Below are 20,519 nucleotides of genomic sequence, written 5' to 3'. Positions count from 1 at the left end.
AGTGCTACTGTTAAGCATGGAGGATGGGAAAAGATAGGCACAAACCATCAAGAACCAGAGAAGGCAGGCTGTTACCTAGTCCATAGCTGCTGCTACTCCACAACAGATTCTTTTCTCCAACTGAGTGGGAGGAACAGGGAGAGGAACAGCATAATTTCCCCCGTCAACCCTTTTTTCTGAACTCCTTGGCTGGTTTGGTTAGATCAGCATAATCCACAATGACTTTTGGCATCAAGCCCATTAGAAGAGGATTACCAACTTCATTTAGTGCTTTAGTTCAATCTGTGAAATGAACTTTTTAAGGAAGTACTTGGCACAAGGAGCTGGAACTTGTCTACCTCCAGAAATCTCAAAGCCTTTACTAAGCTCCATGCTCCCCATTCTATAGACAGGGATGCTGAGGCAGAACCAGGTGAAATAATTTGTCTGAAGTCACTTGGCAGACTAGTGGCAGAGACAAGGGGATTATAACTCAGGCCTCCTTGGCCTCAGTCTGGTACTCTATGCGCCGTGACTAGGCCACACTGCTTTTCCTTAGATAAATCAAATGAAAAAGACATGATTCAGGTCACTCCATACATCTGTCAGCTAGCAGTTCCTTCTGTATACTTGATCAGCTGATTAGCCCTCTCTCTGGGTGGTTCATTCATATAAAGGCAGAGGAGAAAATTGAAAAAGGAAAACATGATAAAAATCATGAAAATCAGAGGAGTGTGCACACTTGCTCCCCCCCCCCCAGGCATGTAACTCCCCCCCCCCCCCCAGTCATGTAATTCCAAATTAAACCCTCTTCACCATCACTGATACCTCCCCCTGACAAAGGATGTAAAATAAGCTCATTAAGCCAAACAGTCGTGTGTGTGTGTGCACACATGTATGTGCACACACGCACATGTGTAATGCACTGGATCAAATAATAGCTTTGACCTCTCTTGCAGTGTTTTGCTGCATAACCTTATAAATATACAGAGCCATTTTTAGAAAAAACATATCTGCTACTTATAAATATACAGAGCCATTTTTAGAAAAAGCATATCTGCTACCCCCCCCCAACTGTCCTTTTTTTTTTTTTTTGTTTCCCCTTTAAAGAGCCCAAATTCATTTTGATGGCATTTGGGAGGGGGGCTGTTAAACTGCTTGGGCACCACTGAATATGTTATCCAGATTGTGCAAGCACAGGCTGTACATGGTCACATTATGCTGCTATAAGCACAATGAATATAAGCATAAAATGGAACAAGGACCAATGCTGTGAAGATATTCTTGGCAAACTCTCTGGAGGCAACATAGCCTAGCCGATCTTCACTACTGGCCAAAACATCAGAGCTCATATTTATAGCAAAACTTAGCTTCCTTTCAGATACATCAGTGCTTGGGGAAGAGGAGCTGGCAGGCCACTAGAGGGCTTCAAGTCATCACTGCCTTTTAAAGGTGGGACACATCCACCTTTGTCAGGGAGCCCAGAAGACATAGACTCTCCCTACACCTTTGAAAAGCATGGTTCTACCAAAATTGTCTCTCTGTTACTGCTAATAGCACTAACAAAACATTCCTAAACAGTCTTTTTTGGCACCAGACACTTCCCATGGAAATGTGGCAGACAGAACTCATTAGTTATTCAAAACCAACCCCACTTTCCACAGCAACCTAAAGCTGAGTTTGAATAGCAGCCTCAAACCCTACATTACCCACCCACAAAGGGCCAGATGTGAATCTTTTTATCTCACTGTGACTTGAGACACATGCACATGTTTACTACTTACACCAGATCTAGGGATGGAGAGAGGGAAGCAACAACTTGGTTTAATTATAGCCCCCGATTCAGCAAAGCCCTTAAGCTTATGCCTGATTTTTAGAGTGAGCAAGTCATTTTGTGGCCTGCAAAGACGCAATATAGTAGAAGATCCAGAGAGCAAACCGTATTGCAATGGCATGTTTATTGTGATCCTTCTTCTCTGAGTAACAAATACTCCTGTTGACAAACATCAACAGCATCTCTCCAAGAGATTTGAGGAAAGGCACATGCTTGTCTAAGTGTATTCCAACCAATATAAGATACTACTCACAAAAATCCTTGACTCATTGCTGAACCTTTGACTACAACAAAGATGGAAGTAAACATATTTAAATAAATCTAGACTTATAGGCATGGTAGCTCCCCAAAGGATACTCCAACTACAGAGCATCCCAGAGCCACCTGCTCAGTCTCAAGGTATTGGAGATTTTACTTCCTACATAAAAGCACTACACAACAAACTATTACTAAAACGAATGAATTCAGAACTGGTCCCCCACCCCGCATATGGAAGGTTTTAAGGACTTACCTTATTACTGTTGGTGTGATTTCAGCACAGAAGAATACACTGAGACTTCCAACTGCATGTGATGAAAACATACCCACAATGGAAAATGCAGTAGAGAATTTGTCTTTGACACTGTCACTCATACCTGTTAGACCCATATACAAAGAAATTGAGATCAGTGCAACCAGTAAAATATCACCAAGAAAGAAGAAGAAAACATATCAGTACACCTCATTTACTGCCTTAGTTATAAGTTTAAGGCACATTTACTGAAAGAAATGTTTATAACTCAGGCCAACTACCCAAAACAAATTTATGAAAAAAATCACAATACACTGCCAAAAATGGCAGCAAGCAGACAATCTCCAAATTATTTATTACCAGACACTACAGAAGCAAAACTCATGAAACATCCCCAAACAGCCTTTTTGGCACTAGGCACTTCCCACCCAAACTTGGCAGCCAACTGGAGCCAGACAGAATTCACCAGTTGTCTAAAACCAGGCACAGCTCTGTGGCCTAGACATTTAAACACGCTGTGACAGAACAAGAAGAAAACAAGATGTTTCTGACTCCATGAAGGACTACAAAAATTGCCTATGTTGCCATAGATTAGGCTCAGAGATGTCCAGCTACCATGCTAATGATCCAACTTCCTCCACAATTACCTCATCTGAACATAGGAATAACTGGATATCAAGGAGTAAGATCACACCTAGGTGCCTAGTTTGAATGGGATCTGGCCTTCAGACTGTAAACAGATGCCTCATTTGAGACAGGTCTGACTGTCCTGGGTTTTGACCCAGATCAATACAGGAGTGGCAGCCATTTACACACACTGCTCTTCCAAGCTGTATTGCTGCACCTCTGCCAGCAGGGGTAAGCAAGAACACAGAGCCTGAGTGATCAGCTTGTCTCTAGAATGACTGGCAATTAACTTAAATGAGCCTCATTTAACTTGCATAACTTAAAGATCTGTAGGATCCCAGTCCAGAAATTCTCTCTTCCAAGAGAAATAAGATGCCTGTTTACAGCCTAAGGGCACTATACGAACGGTGGACCTCTGCTCCAATGCGTGCTAATTAGCACGTGCTGGACCAGACTCGATTAATCAGGTCTGCTGCGAGTCCGCTAATTAGCATGCTCCAGCAGCCTCTGCATCACGTATATTCAGTGTCTCCTGCCACTATTTTGAAGCATGGGGATACTGAATACATGTAACATTGTGGGCACATAGCCATCTCTCAGAGCTGCTCTAATTAAAACGCCCCCACTCCACCCCATAGCACATGTATAGACACCCCTAAGTGACTGTAACAGGGCACTGGGATGTGCCTGGTCCTTTAAGGGAGCAAGCAGCCTGAGAGACTGCTGGCAGGTAGCGGTCAGGTAGTCTCTCCCCAGCCACTGTGCGGGGAGGAGCTCTTGGCCTGGTTTATATCGAATATCTCTGCAGACCAGGGAATTAAGGCAAGTACTCTGGGTTGAGAAAGAGTGGGCTTTTACAGACAAGTGGCTTTGTTTTTTTTAATTCCAGAGGGTTGAGGTGCTCACTAGAGGGGCCGAGAGCCCACAAGGGTTGAGTATATAGGCTACGGAATAGCCCCAGGTGGAAAGATATGCCCACGAGGAGATAGATAAAGTTTGCCCTCTAAAAGGGGCAGAAGAGAGCTGTTGCAGCTGTTGTGGAATTTCTGTTATAGCCTGGGGGCTTACAGTTTTGTTACTGTTTATACTGGTGGTTTGGGCTGGGACTGTAAGGGGTGGTTTTGGAGGTCCCATTAGTGCCTGTGTCTGTGAGCTCTGTCAAGGGCCCGCTCAAGGCCTGAGCTATCGTTGATCCCAGTGAAAGGGGTAGCGCACGGCTGCAGAGCAGATGGGGGCCAGGTGCACAGTGAGACAGGGGCCAGAGGTCCAGTGCCTGAGGGGCACAGCAACATAGAGGCCAGAAGCCTGGTGCCCGAGAGGGGCACGGCAAAATAGGGGCTATGGGCCTGGTGCCAGAGGAACGCAGCCATAGTGGGTCAAGGGCCTGGTAGACAGAGGCCTGGAAACTGAAGGAGGTAGATGGATGCTAATGCCTCAAAGCCAGGTCCAACGCTGTGGGCCTAGGCTTAAAAAAAGGCCTAGCAAGGGGAAAGGGGCAGAGACGGGGGAGGCTGAAGCCCTAACAGGAGAGAACAACATTATGATAACATCTGCGAGCCTTGGGGCATAGTGTAGGGGAGGAAAAGGAGCCATGCAATTTCCCCTAAGGCTATAGTTGCCTAGTCAAGCCAGGAGGGAACTATTCAGATTGAAGCTCACTCTGAGGCCTGTTGGTAGCCTCCCCTAATCACTCTTGAATAGTAAGATCAAGACATGGCAGGAAAGTGAACTAGAGGGAGAGGCCATAAAATCTGAGCCAGACAGGAGTTGCAGTTCCACTAGGAGGTGTCACGGCTGCCTCAGTGGGTTTGTGACCTGTTACAGTGACTTATGAGCCTAAGTCTCACTTGCAAAAGGGGCATTGGCACTTAGGAGCCTACTGAAAGTCAGGAGGACTTTAGCTCCTAACTGCTTAAATTACTTCAGAAAACGGGACTCTAATATGATTAAAAATTAGACCCTACATCAAGAACTCCTTCCTGGGACTCCACTTCTCAACCCAACATGAACACCAAAGCTAAGTCAAAGGTGACTTCTGAACAGGAGCAATAAAAAAAAAAGAACAGCCATTCCTAAGAGATTGCATTTTAACTGCAGCTTTCCCCATAAGCACCAGCAATAAAATGGCAACCAGGTTCTTTTCTCCTCAGCTACTCTGGCCTTTCAGATACTCCCATTGAAAATGAAAACAGTTCTAATGCACTAAATAGACATTACTTGTAAACAGTACCTGAGTCTGGAAGTTGACTATATTTTCCAATCACTGGATCCAAGGCCACAAAAGACGGAGTAAAATGGAGGGAGGGATGGAAGGAGGGGGGCGGAAGGAGGGGAGAGGGAGAAGAAGAGAGAATATGAAGTTAAATATGCAATTTATTCAAAGTGAAAAAACACCCCAACCAAACAGTGCCCTCCCTCCCTCCTCACTTCACTTTTAATGCCCTGGTAGATTTAAATGTTCTTTGAAAACTTGTTTTACATGGCATGCAATTTCCAGTCCTATTCCCAACTGGAGGATGGGATTCTAATGAGATGATAATAAGAAATGCATAGTGGTAAAGCACTTTAAGAGACCCAGAATTAGCACTGAGATTAAACAAAGGTCTCTCTGTTGGTAATGAAAGGGAAAACGAAGCTGCAGTCAAACTTCACTGTTACCCTGAGGAAATGGCCACAAGGGCTTTAGTTAAAAGCAAAGCCTTTAGAATCTGCATCCCTGTGTTACTAAGATGCATCTTTCTTGCCAAAACACAAAGTGAGTTTGCAGCATGTAAAATTATTCACAAGTTGCAATTGGCTCAAGTTCCTAAGCAACGCTAAGTAATACCACATAACAGGCAGAACAATTGTTATGTGAGTCTGGCACAACTCAGCACTTGAGCATTACCAGAAATCTTTAAAAAAATTATGAGTCAGGAGAAACCTTGGAGCCTTACTCTGTTTACTGTTGACAAAAACTTTAGCCCCCTGTCTCATCCTCTGCCTCCTTTCCTTTGTAGCTCTGATTAACAGAACTTTGGTGCAGTTCACAGACTCCAGACAACATTTCTCTTTTCTTTTCAAACCATTCTCTAGTTGCCTGTAAAGAGTGAAATTGGTATGGCAGGTGGGAGAGAGGGAGGGGGAAGAGGCAGAAGCACTGCAGCAGAAGGAGCCGAACTTGCTTCCAAAGCCTTTTCCTCCTCTTTTCCAAAAGCTGCCTATCAAACTGTACAGGTCTGAGAAGCTTAGGATGCCAAGATATGCTGAAGTGACAGCAATGTCTACAGTTATCTCCCATTTTTGATTTTCTGAAAGAATAAACCACCTGGTTCCATTTAGGAAACAATCTGTGAGGATCTGTAGAGGAAAGCTCTCTCTCCACTTTTTTTTTTTTTTTTAAGGTGGAAAAAAGACTTGGCTAGCTGTCTCTCAGAAATTAGTTGATTCTCATTTGTTCTGTATAAGACACTGATAAATATTTCACCTCTTTGGAGATGAGTGAATTTAGTATTGGAAGAAGTGCCAGATGGACAGCCTTGGAGTCTGAGGTCCATACAATGTGTATGCAACAGACATGCTGCCTGCTTATTGCCTCAGTTCTGGGAAGGAGCCAGCTCCAAGGCTGAGAAGGTCTTTCAGAAAAGAGATGGAGACTCTCCCTCTGTTGAGTCTGTTAAAGATGCTGGTTAATATTCTGGTCTGGGAGTGAGGCCAGGGGATGTTCAGTTTCTTTTTTCTCGTGACATATTCTCTCTGGCCGACTGCCTATGGGAGAGAGGTGTCTACAGAAAGTTAACTCATTCAGCACTTCAGAAACATTTTTTTTTTGCAGAATCAGGCACCTCCCATTGACTCTAGTTTGTTTTCAACAGCTGGGAAGGGAAGAGCCCATGAGAACAGGGCAGAAAGCTTCTAATTCATTCTTTATGCCCATCTTCAAGGTTGGGAATGGAAGGACAGCAGAAATAGTCGGGTTATTGCAATCCAATTACCCTGGTTTCTTCAAAAATCTTTTTATCATCCATTATTATACAGACTTTTATTGTTTAGATGCATGCTATCTCTAAGGTACATGTAAGTGGACTTAGGCTCCTAAGTGGGATCCTATTCCACCCTGCTCAAGTCCCTGAAAAAATGTAACATGCCATTATCCTTAAGATTAAGTCATAAAATTGCACCAAAGAGTAGGGGTGTGCGAAGCGGGCCATATTCAGTTTGGATTTGGCCCGAATCTGAAGATTCAATGCTGATTAGGAGAATCAGCGATTTGGCCATAGACACGGTTTTAAATGTTTTTTTCTAGGCACCAGCGCAGCTCATGAACAATGCTGGGGTATATGGAGTGTCCCACAGGAGTGCGGGGGCCCCCCTGTGTGTTTAGCAGTGAACCCGGAAGCAGACCGGAACTACTTCCGGTCCACTACTGGGTCTGCCAGTGAGTGCACTGGGAGCTCCCCCCGTACCTTCCCCAGCTTGGTGATCGGCCATAGGCGGACCCCGGGTGCCCTCCCAGACCCAGGAGGCACCAGTTGTCAAGCCGGGGGGGGTGGGGGAGCTCCCCAGAGTGCTCCCCGGTGGACCTGGAAGTGAACTGGAAGTGCTTCTGGCCCACTTCTGGGTCTGCTGCCCAGTGCGCTGGGGAGCCCCCCGTGCTCCTGTAGGACGCTCCATCCACCCCAGCATTGCAGTGTTGACGAGCTGCCTGGTACCTTGAAGTATGTAGAAAAAACATTTAAAGCTGTTTCTGTGTCTGAATCACCAAATCTTTCAGAATCTCTCCAAATTGATTTGGAGAGATTAAAGGGTCTCTTGATTTGATTCGAAGATTTGGCCACGGATTGGGCTGAACTGAATCAGGGATCGAAGCTTTGCACAACCCTACCGAAGAGGAGGACCCAGTCTTATTTTTTGTATGACCTGGTTATCAGGGATTAGGACAGGGTGGAACAGGATCACACTAAAACAGAATAAGATCTGGCTTACGTATTATACATCCACACAATCCACATTTATTGAGAGCCATGTTTCTTAACTGTGTTGCTACCTGTGAATTGCCAGTGGCTAGCAACAAATTTATCAAAGAGGAGGAAGGAGGGAACACAGAGCTCCTGCGTTGGTGGGACTGCTCAGAGTAATACCTATTTTGGGAGCCACCGCAGAGGCAAGTGCAGTCCACGCAACCTGACTCTTTTGCCAATGGCCATTTGTCTATTTTTTTCTTTTAATAAAATATGATATAACCAGAAGCTACCAAAATCCAACCAGCTGCCCATGATACAGCTTTGGTGAACAATGTTCCTCACAGATGGTAAATACCTTTTCAGCACATATAAACAGAGAAGAACTCGGAGTTTCTGTCAATCAGTTTCATGCATGCTTAAGCAAGCACGTTGCATGTCAAAAGCACCTGAGAAAGGGAAGGGATCCTTTTTTGTTTGTTTCCTGGCTTATTTTCTTTACAGCCTCTTTGAAAGACAGCTCTGTTGGACCCTGCTCATTTGAACCTGAATGCAATTTCCATGGATTCTCTTAAGAATCTTTTTTTTTTTTTTTAAAAACCTGGTTTTCTTAGGAAAATGAACATCAGATTCCCCTCTCCCCCTTTTTATAAACAATCAGTTCTGACATGCCAGCCAAGATGGAAATACACTCTGTTTTTAAAATCTTCCTCAAGTGGGTGACTAAGGATACTGTTACATGTTGCATCCTTAACATGTGTTAAGGGATCCTAAAACAGAAGTGTCCACACATTAGGGCAGGAAAACACAAACCAAGTGCACTCTGAGCATCTCAGAGAGACTCCTCTTCCAGCAAGGATTATCTCGAGCTTGTCTTGGGCAGCTTGTGTTGCAGCCACATTAGACTGTTCCAAAGGGCCAAGAGGTGGGAGTGGTTCTCCAGTATCCCAGGAGGCACCACTCCCAACCATTCCCAGGTGGATACTCTTTCTTCCCCCAGAGCAACAACAGGAGTAGCCAGAGGAGACTTCAAGGTAAGAAGTCACCCCCCTCCCTATTCTGGGCTCACCCCCATGCCCTCTATGTCCCTCTGTTTACCTGCACTGGCACTGTGCTGGTTGACTGCCTGCCTGCTAATTGCTGCCTCCACAGCCATTGCTGCAGCTGCTGCTCTCTGTGCTGAGCCTAGCTCAGAGTGGCAGTGGTACTTGGGTTCCCCCTCCCTTGACTGCTCCTGATCTGGGCCATTTAGAGTAGGTAAGCCAGACAGACAAGAGTCAACTTGTCAGCTCTTAGCCATGCCCCTTTTCACCAGCCCTCTAAGGGCAAGTCAGAGCAGTGCATGTTGCATAGGGTATTAACCCTTAACATACAACTGCTTACAACATATGCTGCTTTAACATCAACTAACATTCCTGAGAGTTAACGTGTGCTCATTGTAACATGCAACTATACCCTTAGTCTCACGGGCTGTCCTACAATACCCCGAACAATGGAGGACAGGGGAGAAGAGGACAAAAGAGCATCACTAATTTAAAGAGTGCAGATAAGGTAAGGAAATCTACACCAAGTTATATTTCCTCTTGCCTGCAATAAGAGTGCAGAACATGTGAAACAGGATTCTCCATGCACAGTTGATTTGCTGCTTCTTTGCACTGCAGTAGATCTTTATGAAATTTCTTCCTCCCCCCTCCCCCCAACTGTTAGCTGAGACCAGCCAGAGATTCAAGACCTCATGCCGCTCTGGAATACAACATGCCCTGACCTCTAGTTGCAAGTCACTTGGATGTCTTCACTTACAGTTGAGAAGGCCAAGCTGTAGAAGTGATGCCAGAGCTGTTAGAATCATGAACAGCAGCAGTCCTCCTCTTCGCCCTAGAAACCCAACAACTGGGCACATGGCTAGACAGGATGCCAAAGCAATCCCAGCCATGGTATAGTAGTCCGCATAGAAATTATGGGTGATCGGCATCTTCACCTCAGGGCTCATCATGCTTTTTGCAAAACAGTGGTGTATCCCAAACCCGGTCAGACTAGAGGAAACAGAAAAGAGCAAGAGATCACTGCTGAGTAAGTCAGCAAATACTGAAATACAACAAGCTGGAAGGGAACACCAAGTCTGAGGTGAGAATTATGTCCATCTTGGCATGTCTGATCTAGCACAATGGGGCTCAGATCTCATTTTGGCCCCCCCACTGTTCTTCTGTAGAAGGAAAAATAGAAGTTGGAAAAAAAAAAATCAAACCAAAGAGGTGACATCTATTGGTTTGATGCTAATAGGGGCTGGATAACAGCAGGTCCCACATCAAACGATATAGTTGTTTGTTTGTTTTTATTATTATGTGATTGGAAGCAACCTGAAATCAGCCAGGAAAACCAATCATAAGCTGCCCACAAACTAACTGAACAGGCTTCTATCACCATTTAATCTTACTCCTAGCTCTTGTAATCAGTGCTATTATATGGTTTATAAAGAAGCTGTGTGTGCGCTCAGGCAGCAAAGAGGTTTCATATAAACCAGACCACACCAAAGACAGCAACCTCCATCTAGCAAGGTAATGCTGCTGCTGACAGCTCTCAAAATGAATGTTTCATGTGACATGGTGAACCTGTGTTTAATTCATTACTGATTGTTATGAAAGAGACAATGCATGGATTAGGCTGTGATTTATATCATTGTTATGAAAGAGACAATGCATGGATTAGGCCCTGATTTATATCCCCCTTCCACTTTGCCTTCCACTTATTTTAACACAAGAACAGGTTCTTCTCTGCTCTAAGCACCATGTTTCCTCCCCCTGGTTTCAAATGCTTATTTTAAAAAATGGTGGGTAGTAGAAAGAAACTGCTATACTGGTGTGATATAAAACCAGTGACAAGTGACCTGGTATATTTTAGTGCTATGAATGCCACCCTCAGAGGGTGCCATAACTCTCCCAGAAAAGAACTACATATGTGGCAAGTCCTGTAGTATTTGGGTAACATGGATCTGTTGCCTTAACTGAAAAGTAAACTACACATTGCCAAACACCTATACATCACTAAGGCACCTTTGTATTCTAGCCTTCAGAATGACTGGCTACATGTTATATCAGTATACCATTGTTTGCTTTAGAAATCTACAGTGCATTCCATACAGAATCTTTTTTGGACTTTAACTATGAGCTTTACTAGTCAGACAACATTATATTTAATATATTAGTGGGCAATCCTAATCCATTACATATACAAACAAGCACATACATTTGCAATGCATTTTAGAGTGACAGCCATGTGACAGATTGAATACTCATATAATTTATCCTCTGTATTTTGCTCTCTAATCCACATTTCCAGAATTTATTCTAGTATCCTAAACTGTTTAGCAGCTGCAAAATTGCAGTTTTTAATAAATCAGGCTACCCTGAAGAGTTTTTCTCTTTCTTTCTTCCTGAAACACCTCGTCTTCCCCCAAATTTACACCTTCCACAGTTTCACAATAGTGGTGAAGAAGGAGAAATGGTAATAAGGAAATGTAGTAAGCTTCTACCTACAGAGGTTCAGTTGGTCCAATACTGTAACTCAGGGCTGTCTATATTCTGAATGGCCGGAGGGTACATGCCCCCTGAGCTTCAGGCCACAGTAGACCGAGTCCTGCCATGCCAAAATGGGGGGAGTGACACCCAGTGGGCTGCAGTTTAACTCCTTGGGGGCCAGATATAGTCAATGGGCTGTCAGTTGGACAGCTTGCTGTAACTTAATGTGGGGTCATGAAATTCTTCATGTAAATGAAGATGACAGGATGGCCCTATAATAAGCGAGATGCTGCCAATGGACTGGTTATTTTGAAAACCCTGTAAGACAGATGTCCACACATACTTATTCCCAGGCCAAGATCTAGTGCTCCCAACATTTTGTCATCTCTATTTAAATCTCACAGATTATTCAAATGACGACCTCATGCAAGGGATATATTAGAAATACATTCATGTCCCTTTGATAAGGTAATTGGGGTCATTTAGAAAGAGATTCAAGTTTGTAATTTTGTGGCATGCCTAAGCATTCTTATGCTGCATCTAAGAAAGTGTATTTTCCCCATATAATCCCTTAGCAACTTTGAGGACGCAACCAGTTTAATCGCTAAACAAAGAAGTGACCTTGTATTTCTTAAAAAGCAGCCTCTTTTCTTTGCCAGATTAAAACACTTACTTTTAGAAATATTAAACCAAGTACATAACAGTTTTATAACTTTGCAATTTATTACTTTCAATTAATTAAGCATTGCTTTTCTCTTCCCCCACTTCTTCCTTGAAATACGATTCAAGACACAAAGGCAAAAATCCTATTCTTCTTCATCTCACAATCTCCCCAATTCCTCCTAGAAAAAGTATAAGACCTATGGATTAAAGTGGTAGCCATTAACTGTCCTCAGTGTAACTGAAACCTACAGCTTGCTCTTTCACTTAAGCATAGGTGGAGAAAGAAAAATTTGGGGGGGCTGAGTGCATGTGCACATATGCCCCTCCAGCAGGTGAGTCTGCGGGGGGAGGGGAAAAGGCTATAGGGGGAGGGAGTAGGGCAGGGTCTGGGGTAGGGTGCTGCCCAGCTGGGGTGGGGCACAGGACAGAGCTGCAGCTTGTCTGGGGGATGTGGTGGGGGAGGGAGTCTCCTGAAACTGCACATGCCAAGGGAAGACACAGGGGTGCATGCCCCCAGATCTTTGCGGGGCAGGGCAGGCTAGGCTGTTGCTGTGGGCTAGGCTCTGGGCTATGCTGGGCTCTTCCTGGCAGGTGGCAGCAGTGCTGGGAAAGGGGCACGGCAGCTACACAACATTTTGGGGTGACTGCAGCTCCCCCGCCATAGCCCCCTCCCAGCGCTGCTGGGGCTGCCTGCCCTCAGCTCAGCCCAGCCAGGGCCCCCCACTGGGAAGAACCTGGCATTGTCAGCCCACAGCAGCAGCCTGCCCCAGGCAGATCTGGGGGCACCTGCCCTCCATGCCTTCCTGCAAGCCGCTTGCGACTCAGTCCTGTGCCATGCCAGCTGTGCAGCGCCTGCCCTTTCCCTAGCCTCAGGCTGCCCTAGCCCCACTCCCCCCTTCACCGCTGCCTGCGTGCCCCTCCCTACCCCTGCTGCAGCCGCCGGAAGCCCTTGGCTGGGCTGCCTTGCATCCCTACCGCTGCCTTGCTTTTGGTGGGCCTAAGCCCCGTAAGCCTCGCCTTCCACCACCTATGAACTTAAGAAAAAATGTCTTCTTTCACTGACTAGAAGATCAAACACAGAACAATTATTTAACAGTTGACTTCAATTTTAAAAGGAACATTGTGAAATGCAAAAATACCACCTGGTAGGACTATTCTGTCTTCTTGACTCTACCTACTGGAGTAGAGGGTAGAATTTTCAAATGCATCCAGAGACTTAGGAGCACAAGTCCTTTGTATCTGGAAAGTGAAGGTGGAATTCCGATAGAAATCAGTAGGACTTGTGCTCCTAAGTCACTTAAGAGCACTTGGAAATGTTATCCACTTACCAATAGCCAGTGTTTGTGCACGAGGGAGGCAGAGAGAGGAAAACTTAATGACTGAGACAACAATGCACTTGCAGGGCTACCATTTCCAAGAAGCACCTGATTTTTTTGCTCCACATCTTAAAATGTCTGGAGAAGGAGCTTACCAGCAGTGCCCAACTCCCATCTTAATTGCTCTGTTAAGCTTCTTCAAGTGCAAACTTTCCTGGTATATAGCTTACTCCTCTTATCAAAGATCAGTTATCAGAGACAGGGTGTTAAGGTCCTGTACCGGGAGGAAGATGGCCTCTGTGTTCTCCAGCGCTGCCCACTATCTACTTTCAGTTTACCAGCAGCAAACACGTTTGACATACTTGACAGGAAGATGTTGGACTTACGAGTTCACACACAATACCACAATGTTTTTCCACAGGTTCCTGGTTCCCACCACTTTAACAATGCAGACCTTCTTGGGCCTCCTGGTAAGCTCCTTTTCCAGCTCTGAAACAAACCAAATTAAAAGTCATTCTCTGGTGGGTGGGACAGCAAATATCTGGGGAAGTTTAGTCTTTGTTATAGGAAGAGGGGTATCATTGCTTCTTTTGTTGCTCCGAGGATGCCACACACCTTGAACAATTCTTGATCAGTTTTCAAGACTCCAAATCCTGCTGACCCCCTCTACACAGTAAGTGGGGGTCATGTGGATCCCTTCAGATTCCAAAGTTTCTCTCAGTTTAAAAATATTTATGTAGAAGATATACTTAGAGGTAGGAAACGGAATTCAAATGGACAATCAGGCCCAGAGCTAGAGTGCTAAATAAGGTGGCCTGATATACACGAGCATCTCTACTAGTGTTATAATCCTGATAAGCAGTGCTTTCTGCTCATGCTATACCTTTCCCAGAAACAGCTCTCACATATGCAACAAAACCTGTATCATTTCTGTAACATGGACCTGTGCCACTGAGGAAGGGATTGGATACTGCCAAATTTATTTGATATGTGCAGCCTTAAGGAACACTGAAACCTAGGTTTCCACAAAGAAATGGCTAATACATTGTGTTCAGGGCACTGTTTGTCCTGAATTTCAGCCACTTAAAGTAATTTTGATAGAAATTAGAAATGGAGGGAAGCCTTTAAAAAATGAAGAAGAAAGAAGGAAAGAAAAGGTGGCTCATTGTAACAATCCCCTCAGAATCTGAAGCAGCACTCAGTGCTCTAGGATGGGGGTATGCATCAGCCTCACAGCCCTATCTGTTGTTTTCACAGTCCTGCTGGGGCAACTGTGAAATGCTGTTGCAGTTTTGTACTGGCATGCGGAAAACCCTTGACGATGGGAATTTGCAACATTTTTGTGAGACAAAAGGCAGAAAGGAGGACACTGTCCATTCTCTTAAACATTTGAACCCTCAGGATTAATTTAACAGTTACATAAACATTAGACCATTCTTTTCAAGACACCGGATCAGTTGCAAATAATTTAAATGGTAAAACTCTGGTAAAAACTTAAGAAATGGCAACTAGACAGAAACACAATAGCGGAAAAATCCAAGAGTATAAAGTGTACCCATTTTTTTTTATTCATATCACCCAAAAAACTATGTACCAGTTACAATACATACTGGCTGCTTTAGGAGATTGCAAGACAGCCATCCTTCAAGTCTTCTGCATCAGACTGCTTGATACATACATGAATAGTTTGGCTCTCTCTAGCCCCACAGTCTTCTACAAACTTTTAGTGGAGTAAAATGTAATAAAGATTCTCCAAAAGGAATACAAGATGAGATGAAGGTAAACTGCTGGGGGAAGGAAGAAATTGTATGTTCACTCGTATTTGAGAAATGTCTTTATTAACAAAATACTGATGCAGAAACGCTATTTATGTCAATATCCATGCTCTTCAGTACCAACAGGTAAGCTAGGCAGGTAAGCCTTACCTTCAAGGCCAAGTTTTGAAGAGGTACCAGAGTAAAATGTATATTACGTTTGTGTGCAAGTAGGATACAATGTTGCTTTTATATTTACACAAAATCTTTAAATATCTGATCCACAAAATGCAGCATGAAAAAATACCTATAAAAGGTATTTGATTATATTATTAAGCACAATAATTTGTATTGCAGTATTGTGTAGCCATCTTGGTTACAGAATAAGTCCCAAAGTGTTGGATACTGAATAATGATACCTGCTCCCCCCAAAATTATAACAAGTATAAAAATGAAACAAGAGAGGTTGGATACAGCCAATGGATGCGGGGGTAGAAGGAAACAAAAGCCAATATTTGTCAGCATGAAAAGTCTAAGTCAGAGCACACCCACTACATAACTGTTATCAAGATTTCTGTAGGCACCAGGAAGGAGGAGAATTTTAAGGTGCTGAAGGACTGCAAAGAGACTATGGATGATCAGGGGCTCCCTCCCCACCTGCACAAAGGGAAACAACATTTAACTAAAAGCAGTGAAGCCAGAAGTCAGCATTCTCTGCAGCATCCAAGGAGGCTGTAGTTAGTGTAGGAAGAGCATATAAGGAGCCTTTGAAGTTAAGATGAGCAAACTTCTGTCTTTTGACATGGCAGAGGGATGCAAAAGTGAGGAGTGAAATAATTAAAGTCAACTTTGCAGCAGTTTCTGAATGGGTGTAGGAGGGGCAAAATCATTCTGAACATACCCACATGGCAACAGACATTTGTAAAACATGACCTGAAGCCTCATAAAGAGAAAAGAAGTCAAGAGGAGAAAGTCAAACAAAATGAATGATATTGTATAAAGTCATGGTACACAAAAAGGCTTAACAAGGTGTCCTCTGGTAGTGGTATTAGCTGTTGTCACAACTGTCAGGTCGGCATGCTCCTGGAGTGGAATGGTGTAGCTGTAGCCAAGTAGTTGTAACCTCAACCTCGTTTTAGTCGGAGTTAAAATTTCAGGGTGTGGACAGAAATGCATTTCCCTGCTGTAACTGAGAATGCTTTGCAGGAAGTGTTCTGAGTTGCGATAATCCCCCGGACCAAACAGAAGTTCACTGCTGGTTCCAGGGGGAGGGGAATCTAGCTGCTGGCTGGGAGCCTACAGCCCATTCCCACCAGCAACGGCCCCTCCTCCCTCCAAACCTGTCACTGTTTTCAGGATGGGGCGGGGGGGTGGGGAAGGGAGCAGAGGAAGCTTGTTCCAAGGGTTCCCAGCCAGTGCGGGAGGGTGGGGTAGGTGAACTGGAGCACCCTCATCTTGGGGGGGCTCCAATACACCTGCCCCACCATCTAGCAGGGGATGATAAAACACCAAAATGAACTCCCTGTGCTCCTTTCCCCGCTCCCATTCTAAAAACAGCAACAGGCTGGGAGGCAGCACAGACAGAAGTTATAGAAGATGCTCTGTTTTGAAACATCTTCATATGACCTCTCATGCAATGAGGGTTCAGATTTTTGCCTGAATGGCCATTTTTAAAGCTGTTTGCAGATGTGCACTTGTGTTTGGTCATGGCTACAGACTGCCTTCTGTGGTCAGATTGTGTGAAAATTGTCACTTCTGTCTATGCCAACAGTGATTTAGCTTAATTCTGGAGCATGCAGATGTAACAGGTACATTGTTACAGCTGGTGTTGGTTCTGAGTAGTAACTCTCCCTCTCCTTTTAAAGCAGCTGAAAATTATGTCTGTCCATAGCCAGGAATGCTGGTTTCCCAATGCAGCTTCTTCCATCAGTGTAAGAAATTAAGAGCCATGTATCCACACTGCTTGGAACATTCAGACCTTGATTTAAACATGTTGGGGACGCCCAGTTCCAGAGATCTGGCTTAGGTCACTGTTAAGAGTAGAGTGAAAGGTAGTTCATCCCCTGCCAACACACAAGTGCCTAGGTCCCGTCTAATTTTAAAACTTCACAATCCAAAGCATTTCCACCTCCCTCTCTGGGAGGCTATTTTATAGTTCAGTGGATCTTCCTGTATAAATAGATTTTACTGACCTATATCTTAAAATGCTGCCACTCAATTCCATGCCATTAACTCAGTTTTATTTCTTACACCAGACTAAAAATGCTTCTTTAGGTCTGTTTTTCCCACTCTTCAGATATTATCTCCTTTAACTACTGGTATTCATCTGTGCTTTATATACTTCACTCTTTCAATACTTCCTTAATCAACGCTGTCAATTATTTTGCTATTTTTCACTGCACTCATTCCAACTTATAGTTATAGTATGAGGGTAACCAGAAGTATATTCCAGATGTGGGCACACTATAGCTATAGACAGAGGAACTAACGCTGCTGTACATAAAGTCTTAAACTCCAGACCAAGTAATGATGTGCTTAGTCCCTGATAAAGTCCTTCATTTATGATCTTAGCCAATTATCCTTGCTCTAGTTGCCATAAGCATTTAAACCATAAGACAAAATCATCAGATTGCAAACAAATGCAACTCTCAATAATACTCAAATTAGTTGACCCTTTGGGTCACCTTTCTCACTTCTTCACTTTTTTCCATTGTTCCCTTGTCTATAACTCAGACATATAGCCAAGCATCCTCAAAGTATGAGGCCAGGCTGGCATTTAAACTCTAATTTATGGCAACAGATGTAGCAGAGACTATAAAGCCTTTACCTCCCGTTTAAGTGCATAGTACAATATAAGGAAGAACATTTGTCTGAAACACTAGGAGCCCTGGACAAATACTTAAAAATATGCATATTATACCATCACCACTGCAGTTTCCTTCACTTACCACAACTTCACCAGCAACATAAAACACAAACAATGACTACCTCTGGCCTAGCAAGGTAAGCAGCAATGTGCTCTCCTACTCACCCCAACCTCACCCAATGCCAAAGTACCAGGGGGAAGGCTCGACCTTTTGGAGAGGGTTTTCAAGGTAAACTATATTGGACTGCTGTGGAGGTGGCAAGAAAAGAGGGAAGTTCTAAAAGGAAGGGTCTTCAAGGAAGAGGTCTTGCCAGCAGCCTGCTGTTTTATACACCAACCAGACTCTACTTAAGGTATACAAATGCAATTGCCTGTTACAGGGGAAAAAAGATGGATTATTCATTAAAAAGGGAGATCTCAGATCATTTCAACTCTCTGGCTAAGTACAAACATTCAAAAAGCCCAAGGCTGAATCAATTCAGTCTTCACAGGTTAATCTAGTGTGTAGATTGAACCAATAAGCACGTGAACAGACATTCACTTTTGATTCCGGAAATGCAGTCACATGCCTGCAGTGGCTCGGGCCAGAAGCCAGCGGGGGAGCTAGAGCACACCTCGCTGCTTGGCTGAGCAGACAACTTGGGCCAAGGCTAGCCCACCCGCCCTGTGAGGGGAGGTTTGTGGGGGTGGTGCAAAGCATTGTGGGATGCTGGGGGACTGAGTTAACTTGAATCTGGACGGGATCTAGGACAAAAGTTCAATAAACCAATTTAACCTAAATTAGTTAAGATTTCATAGACATTAGGGCTGGAAGGCACTCTGCAAGATCACTGGGTCCAGCCCCCTGCCCGAGGGGCAGGAAGTCTGCTGGGGTCAAATGATCCCAGCAAGATAGGCATCCAAGTGTGTCTTAAAAATGTCCATCTGGGAGAAGCCTATTCCAGACTCTGGGGACTCGGACGGTAAAGAAGTTTTTTCTTATGTCCAGCCTAAAACATTCTTCCCAGAGTTTGTGACTGCTAGACCTCATCTTCCCTCGGGGTGCCCTGGTGAACAGACATTCTCCCTGTTCCTGATGCACACCCCTCATATGTTTATAGGCTGCCAACAAGTCTCCCTGAGCCTTCGTTTTTCCAGGCTGAAGAGTCCCACGCCTCTCAGCCTTTTGTCATAAGACCTGTTCTCTTGTCCGCAGATCATGTGTGTGGCTCTGTTCTGGATGCTCTCAAGCTTCTCCACTCCCAAAGTGCGGAGCCCAGAACTGAATGCAGTACTCCAGCTGTGGCCTCACCAAGGCTGAGTACAGTGGGAGGATGATATCCTGGATCTTACTTGAGGTGCATTGATAGATGCAAGCCAGAGTTTTGCTTGCTTTGCTGGCTGTGGCATTGCATTGCTGGCTCATGTTCATCTTGTGGTCAATCATGATCCCCAAGTCTCTTTCGGTCATAGTGCTAGTGAGTGTAGCACTGCCAAAGCTACAAGTATGATATCGATGCTTCCCCCCACCCCCAAGGTGAAGCACCTTGAATTTCTCAGTGTTTAATGCCATAAGGTTTTGATTCGCCCACCTTGCGAGCCTGTCCAGGATGGCCTGAATCATCAGCCTATTTTCTAGTGTGACCATACTTCCCCACAGTTTGGTGTCATCAGCGAATTTAGCCAGTCTGCTTCCCATACCTGAATTCAGAGAGTTTATAAATATATTAAAAAGAGTACTGGTCCAAGTACAGAGCCCTGGGAGACGCCACTGGTCACCATGTACCATGTTGATGTGGTTCCATTGACTATCGCTCTCTGGGTCCAGCCACTGAACCAGTTCCCCAGCCATCAGATCGTAAGGTTGTTGAGGCCACAATTCCCCAGTTTGGCCATGAGGACTTCATGGGAGACCAAGTCAAAGGCTTTTTTGTAGTCCAAATAGATGATACCAACCTCTTCTCCTTTGTCCAGGTGAAGCATCACCTGGTCATAGAAGGAAATGAGGTTGGTCAGGCAGGACCTACCTGCAATGAAGCCATGTTGGCTATCTTTCAGAATGGTGCATTCCGTTAGCCTGTTGTTGATGGTTTCTTTGATGATTTTTCCATTATCTTTTCAGGGATGGAGGTTAAATTGACTGGCCGTAGTTCTCTGGATCTTCCTTCCTCCCTTTCTTGAAGACAGGCACCACATTGGCCCTCTTCCAATCCTTAGGAACCTCACCTGAACATCATGAGATATCAAATATCCTCGCCATTGTCTGAGCTATGATGTCAGCCAGTTCTTTTAGCACTCTTGGGTGCATTCCATCTGGACCAGCTGCTTTGTGGATGTCCAGCCTCTCAAGGTTTCCCCTCACAAGACCTTTGCCAATGATGGGTGTATATTCTCTCCAGACCCTGGCAATCCTGCTTCTCGTTTGGCAGGGTGATCCCCATGGGCTGGTGGAAGACCGATGCAAAGTAATCATTAAGGAGATTAGCTTTTTCCTGGGTGTCGGTTGTCAGCTATGCCCCATTTAGTTTAGCAAGA

General features: G+C 44.5%; 2 protein-coding genes across 5 annotated transcripts in view; one reads left to right on the top strand and one right to left on the bottom strand.

The window, feature by feature from the left end:
• PSMG4 (proteasome assembly chaperone 4) overlaps nucleotides 1–9,438 on the top strand; it is a 33,083-nt gene extending 23,645 nt beyond the window's left edge. The window contains exon 3 of the mRNA XM_025202392.1: nucleotides 9,353–9,438. Within this exon, the coding sequence (XP_025058177.1) occupies nucleotides 9,353–9,423 (71 nt within the window). The 3' untranslated portion in view covers nucleotides 9,424–9,438. The remainder of the gene's footprint in view (nucleotides 1–9,352) is intronic.
• SLC22A23 (solute carrier family 22 member 23) overlaps nucleotides 1–20,519 on the bottom strand; it is a 190,660-nt gene that overhangs the window by 12,086 nt on the left and 158,055 nt on the right. For 3 of the 4 annotated variants that reach the window (XM_006022193.3, XM_025202389.1, XM_025202390.1), the window contains 4 exons: nucleotides 13,772–13,874; nucleotides 9,692–9,924; nucleotides 5,182–5,214; nucleotides 2,325–2,448 (listed from right to left, as the gene is read on the bottom strand). In XM_006022193.3, the coding sequence (XP_006022255.1) occupies nucleotides 2,325–2,448; nucleotides 5,182–5,214; nucleotides 9,692–9,924; nucleotides 13,772–13,874 (493 nt within the window). Of the gene's footprint in view, nucleotides 1–579; nucleotides 634–2,324; nucleotides 2,449–5,181; nucleotides 5,215–9,691; nucleotides 9,925–13,771; nucleotides 13,875–20,519 lie in introns of all 4 variants that reach the window. The other variant, XM_025202391.1, reaches the window with a different exon arrangement.

This window comes from Alligator sinensis, unplaced genomic scaffold (assembly GCF_000455745.1).
Source record: "Alligator sinensis unplaced genomic scaffold, ASM45574v1 scaffold579_1, whole genome shotgun sequence".
Classification (NCBI taxonomy): Eukaryota; Metazoa; Chordata; order Crocodylia; family Alligatoridae; genus Alligator; species Alligator sinensis.
This window is presented reverse-complemented; position numbering and strand designations above follow the sequence as displayed.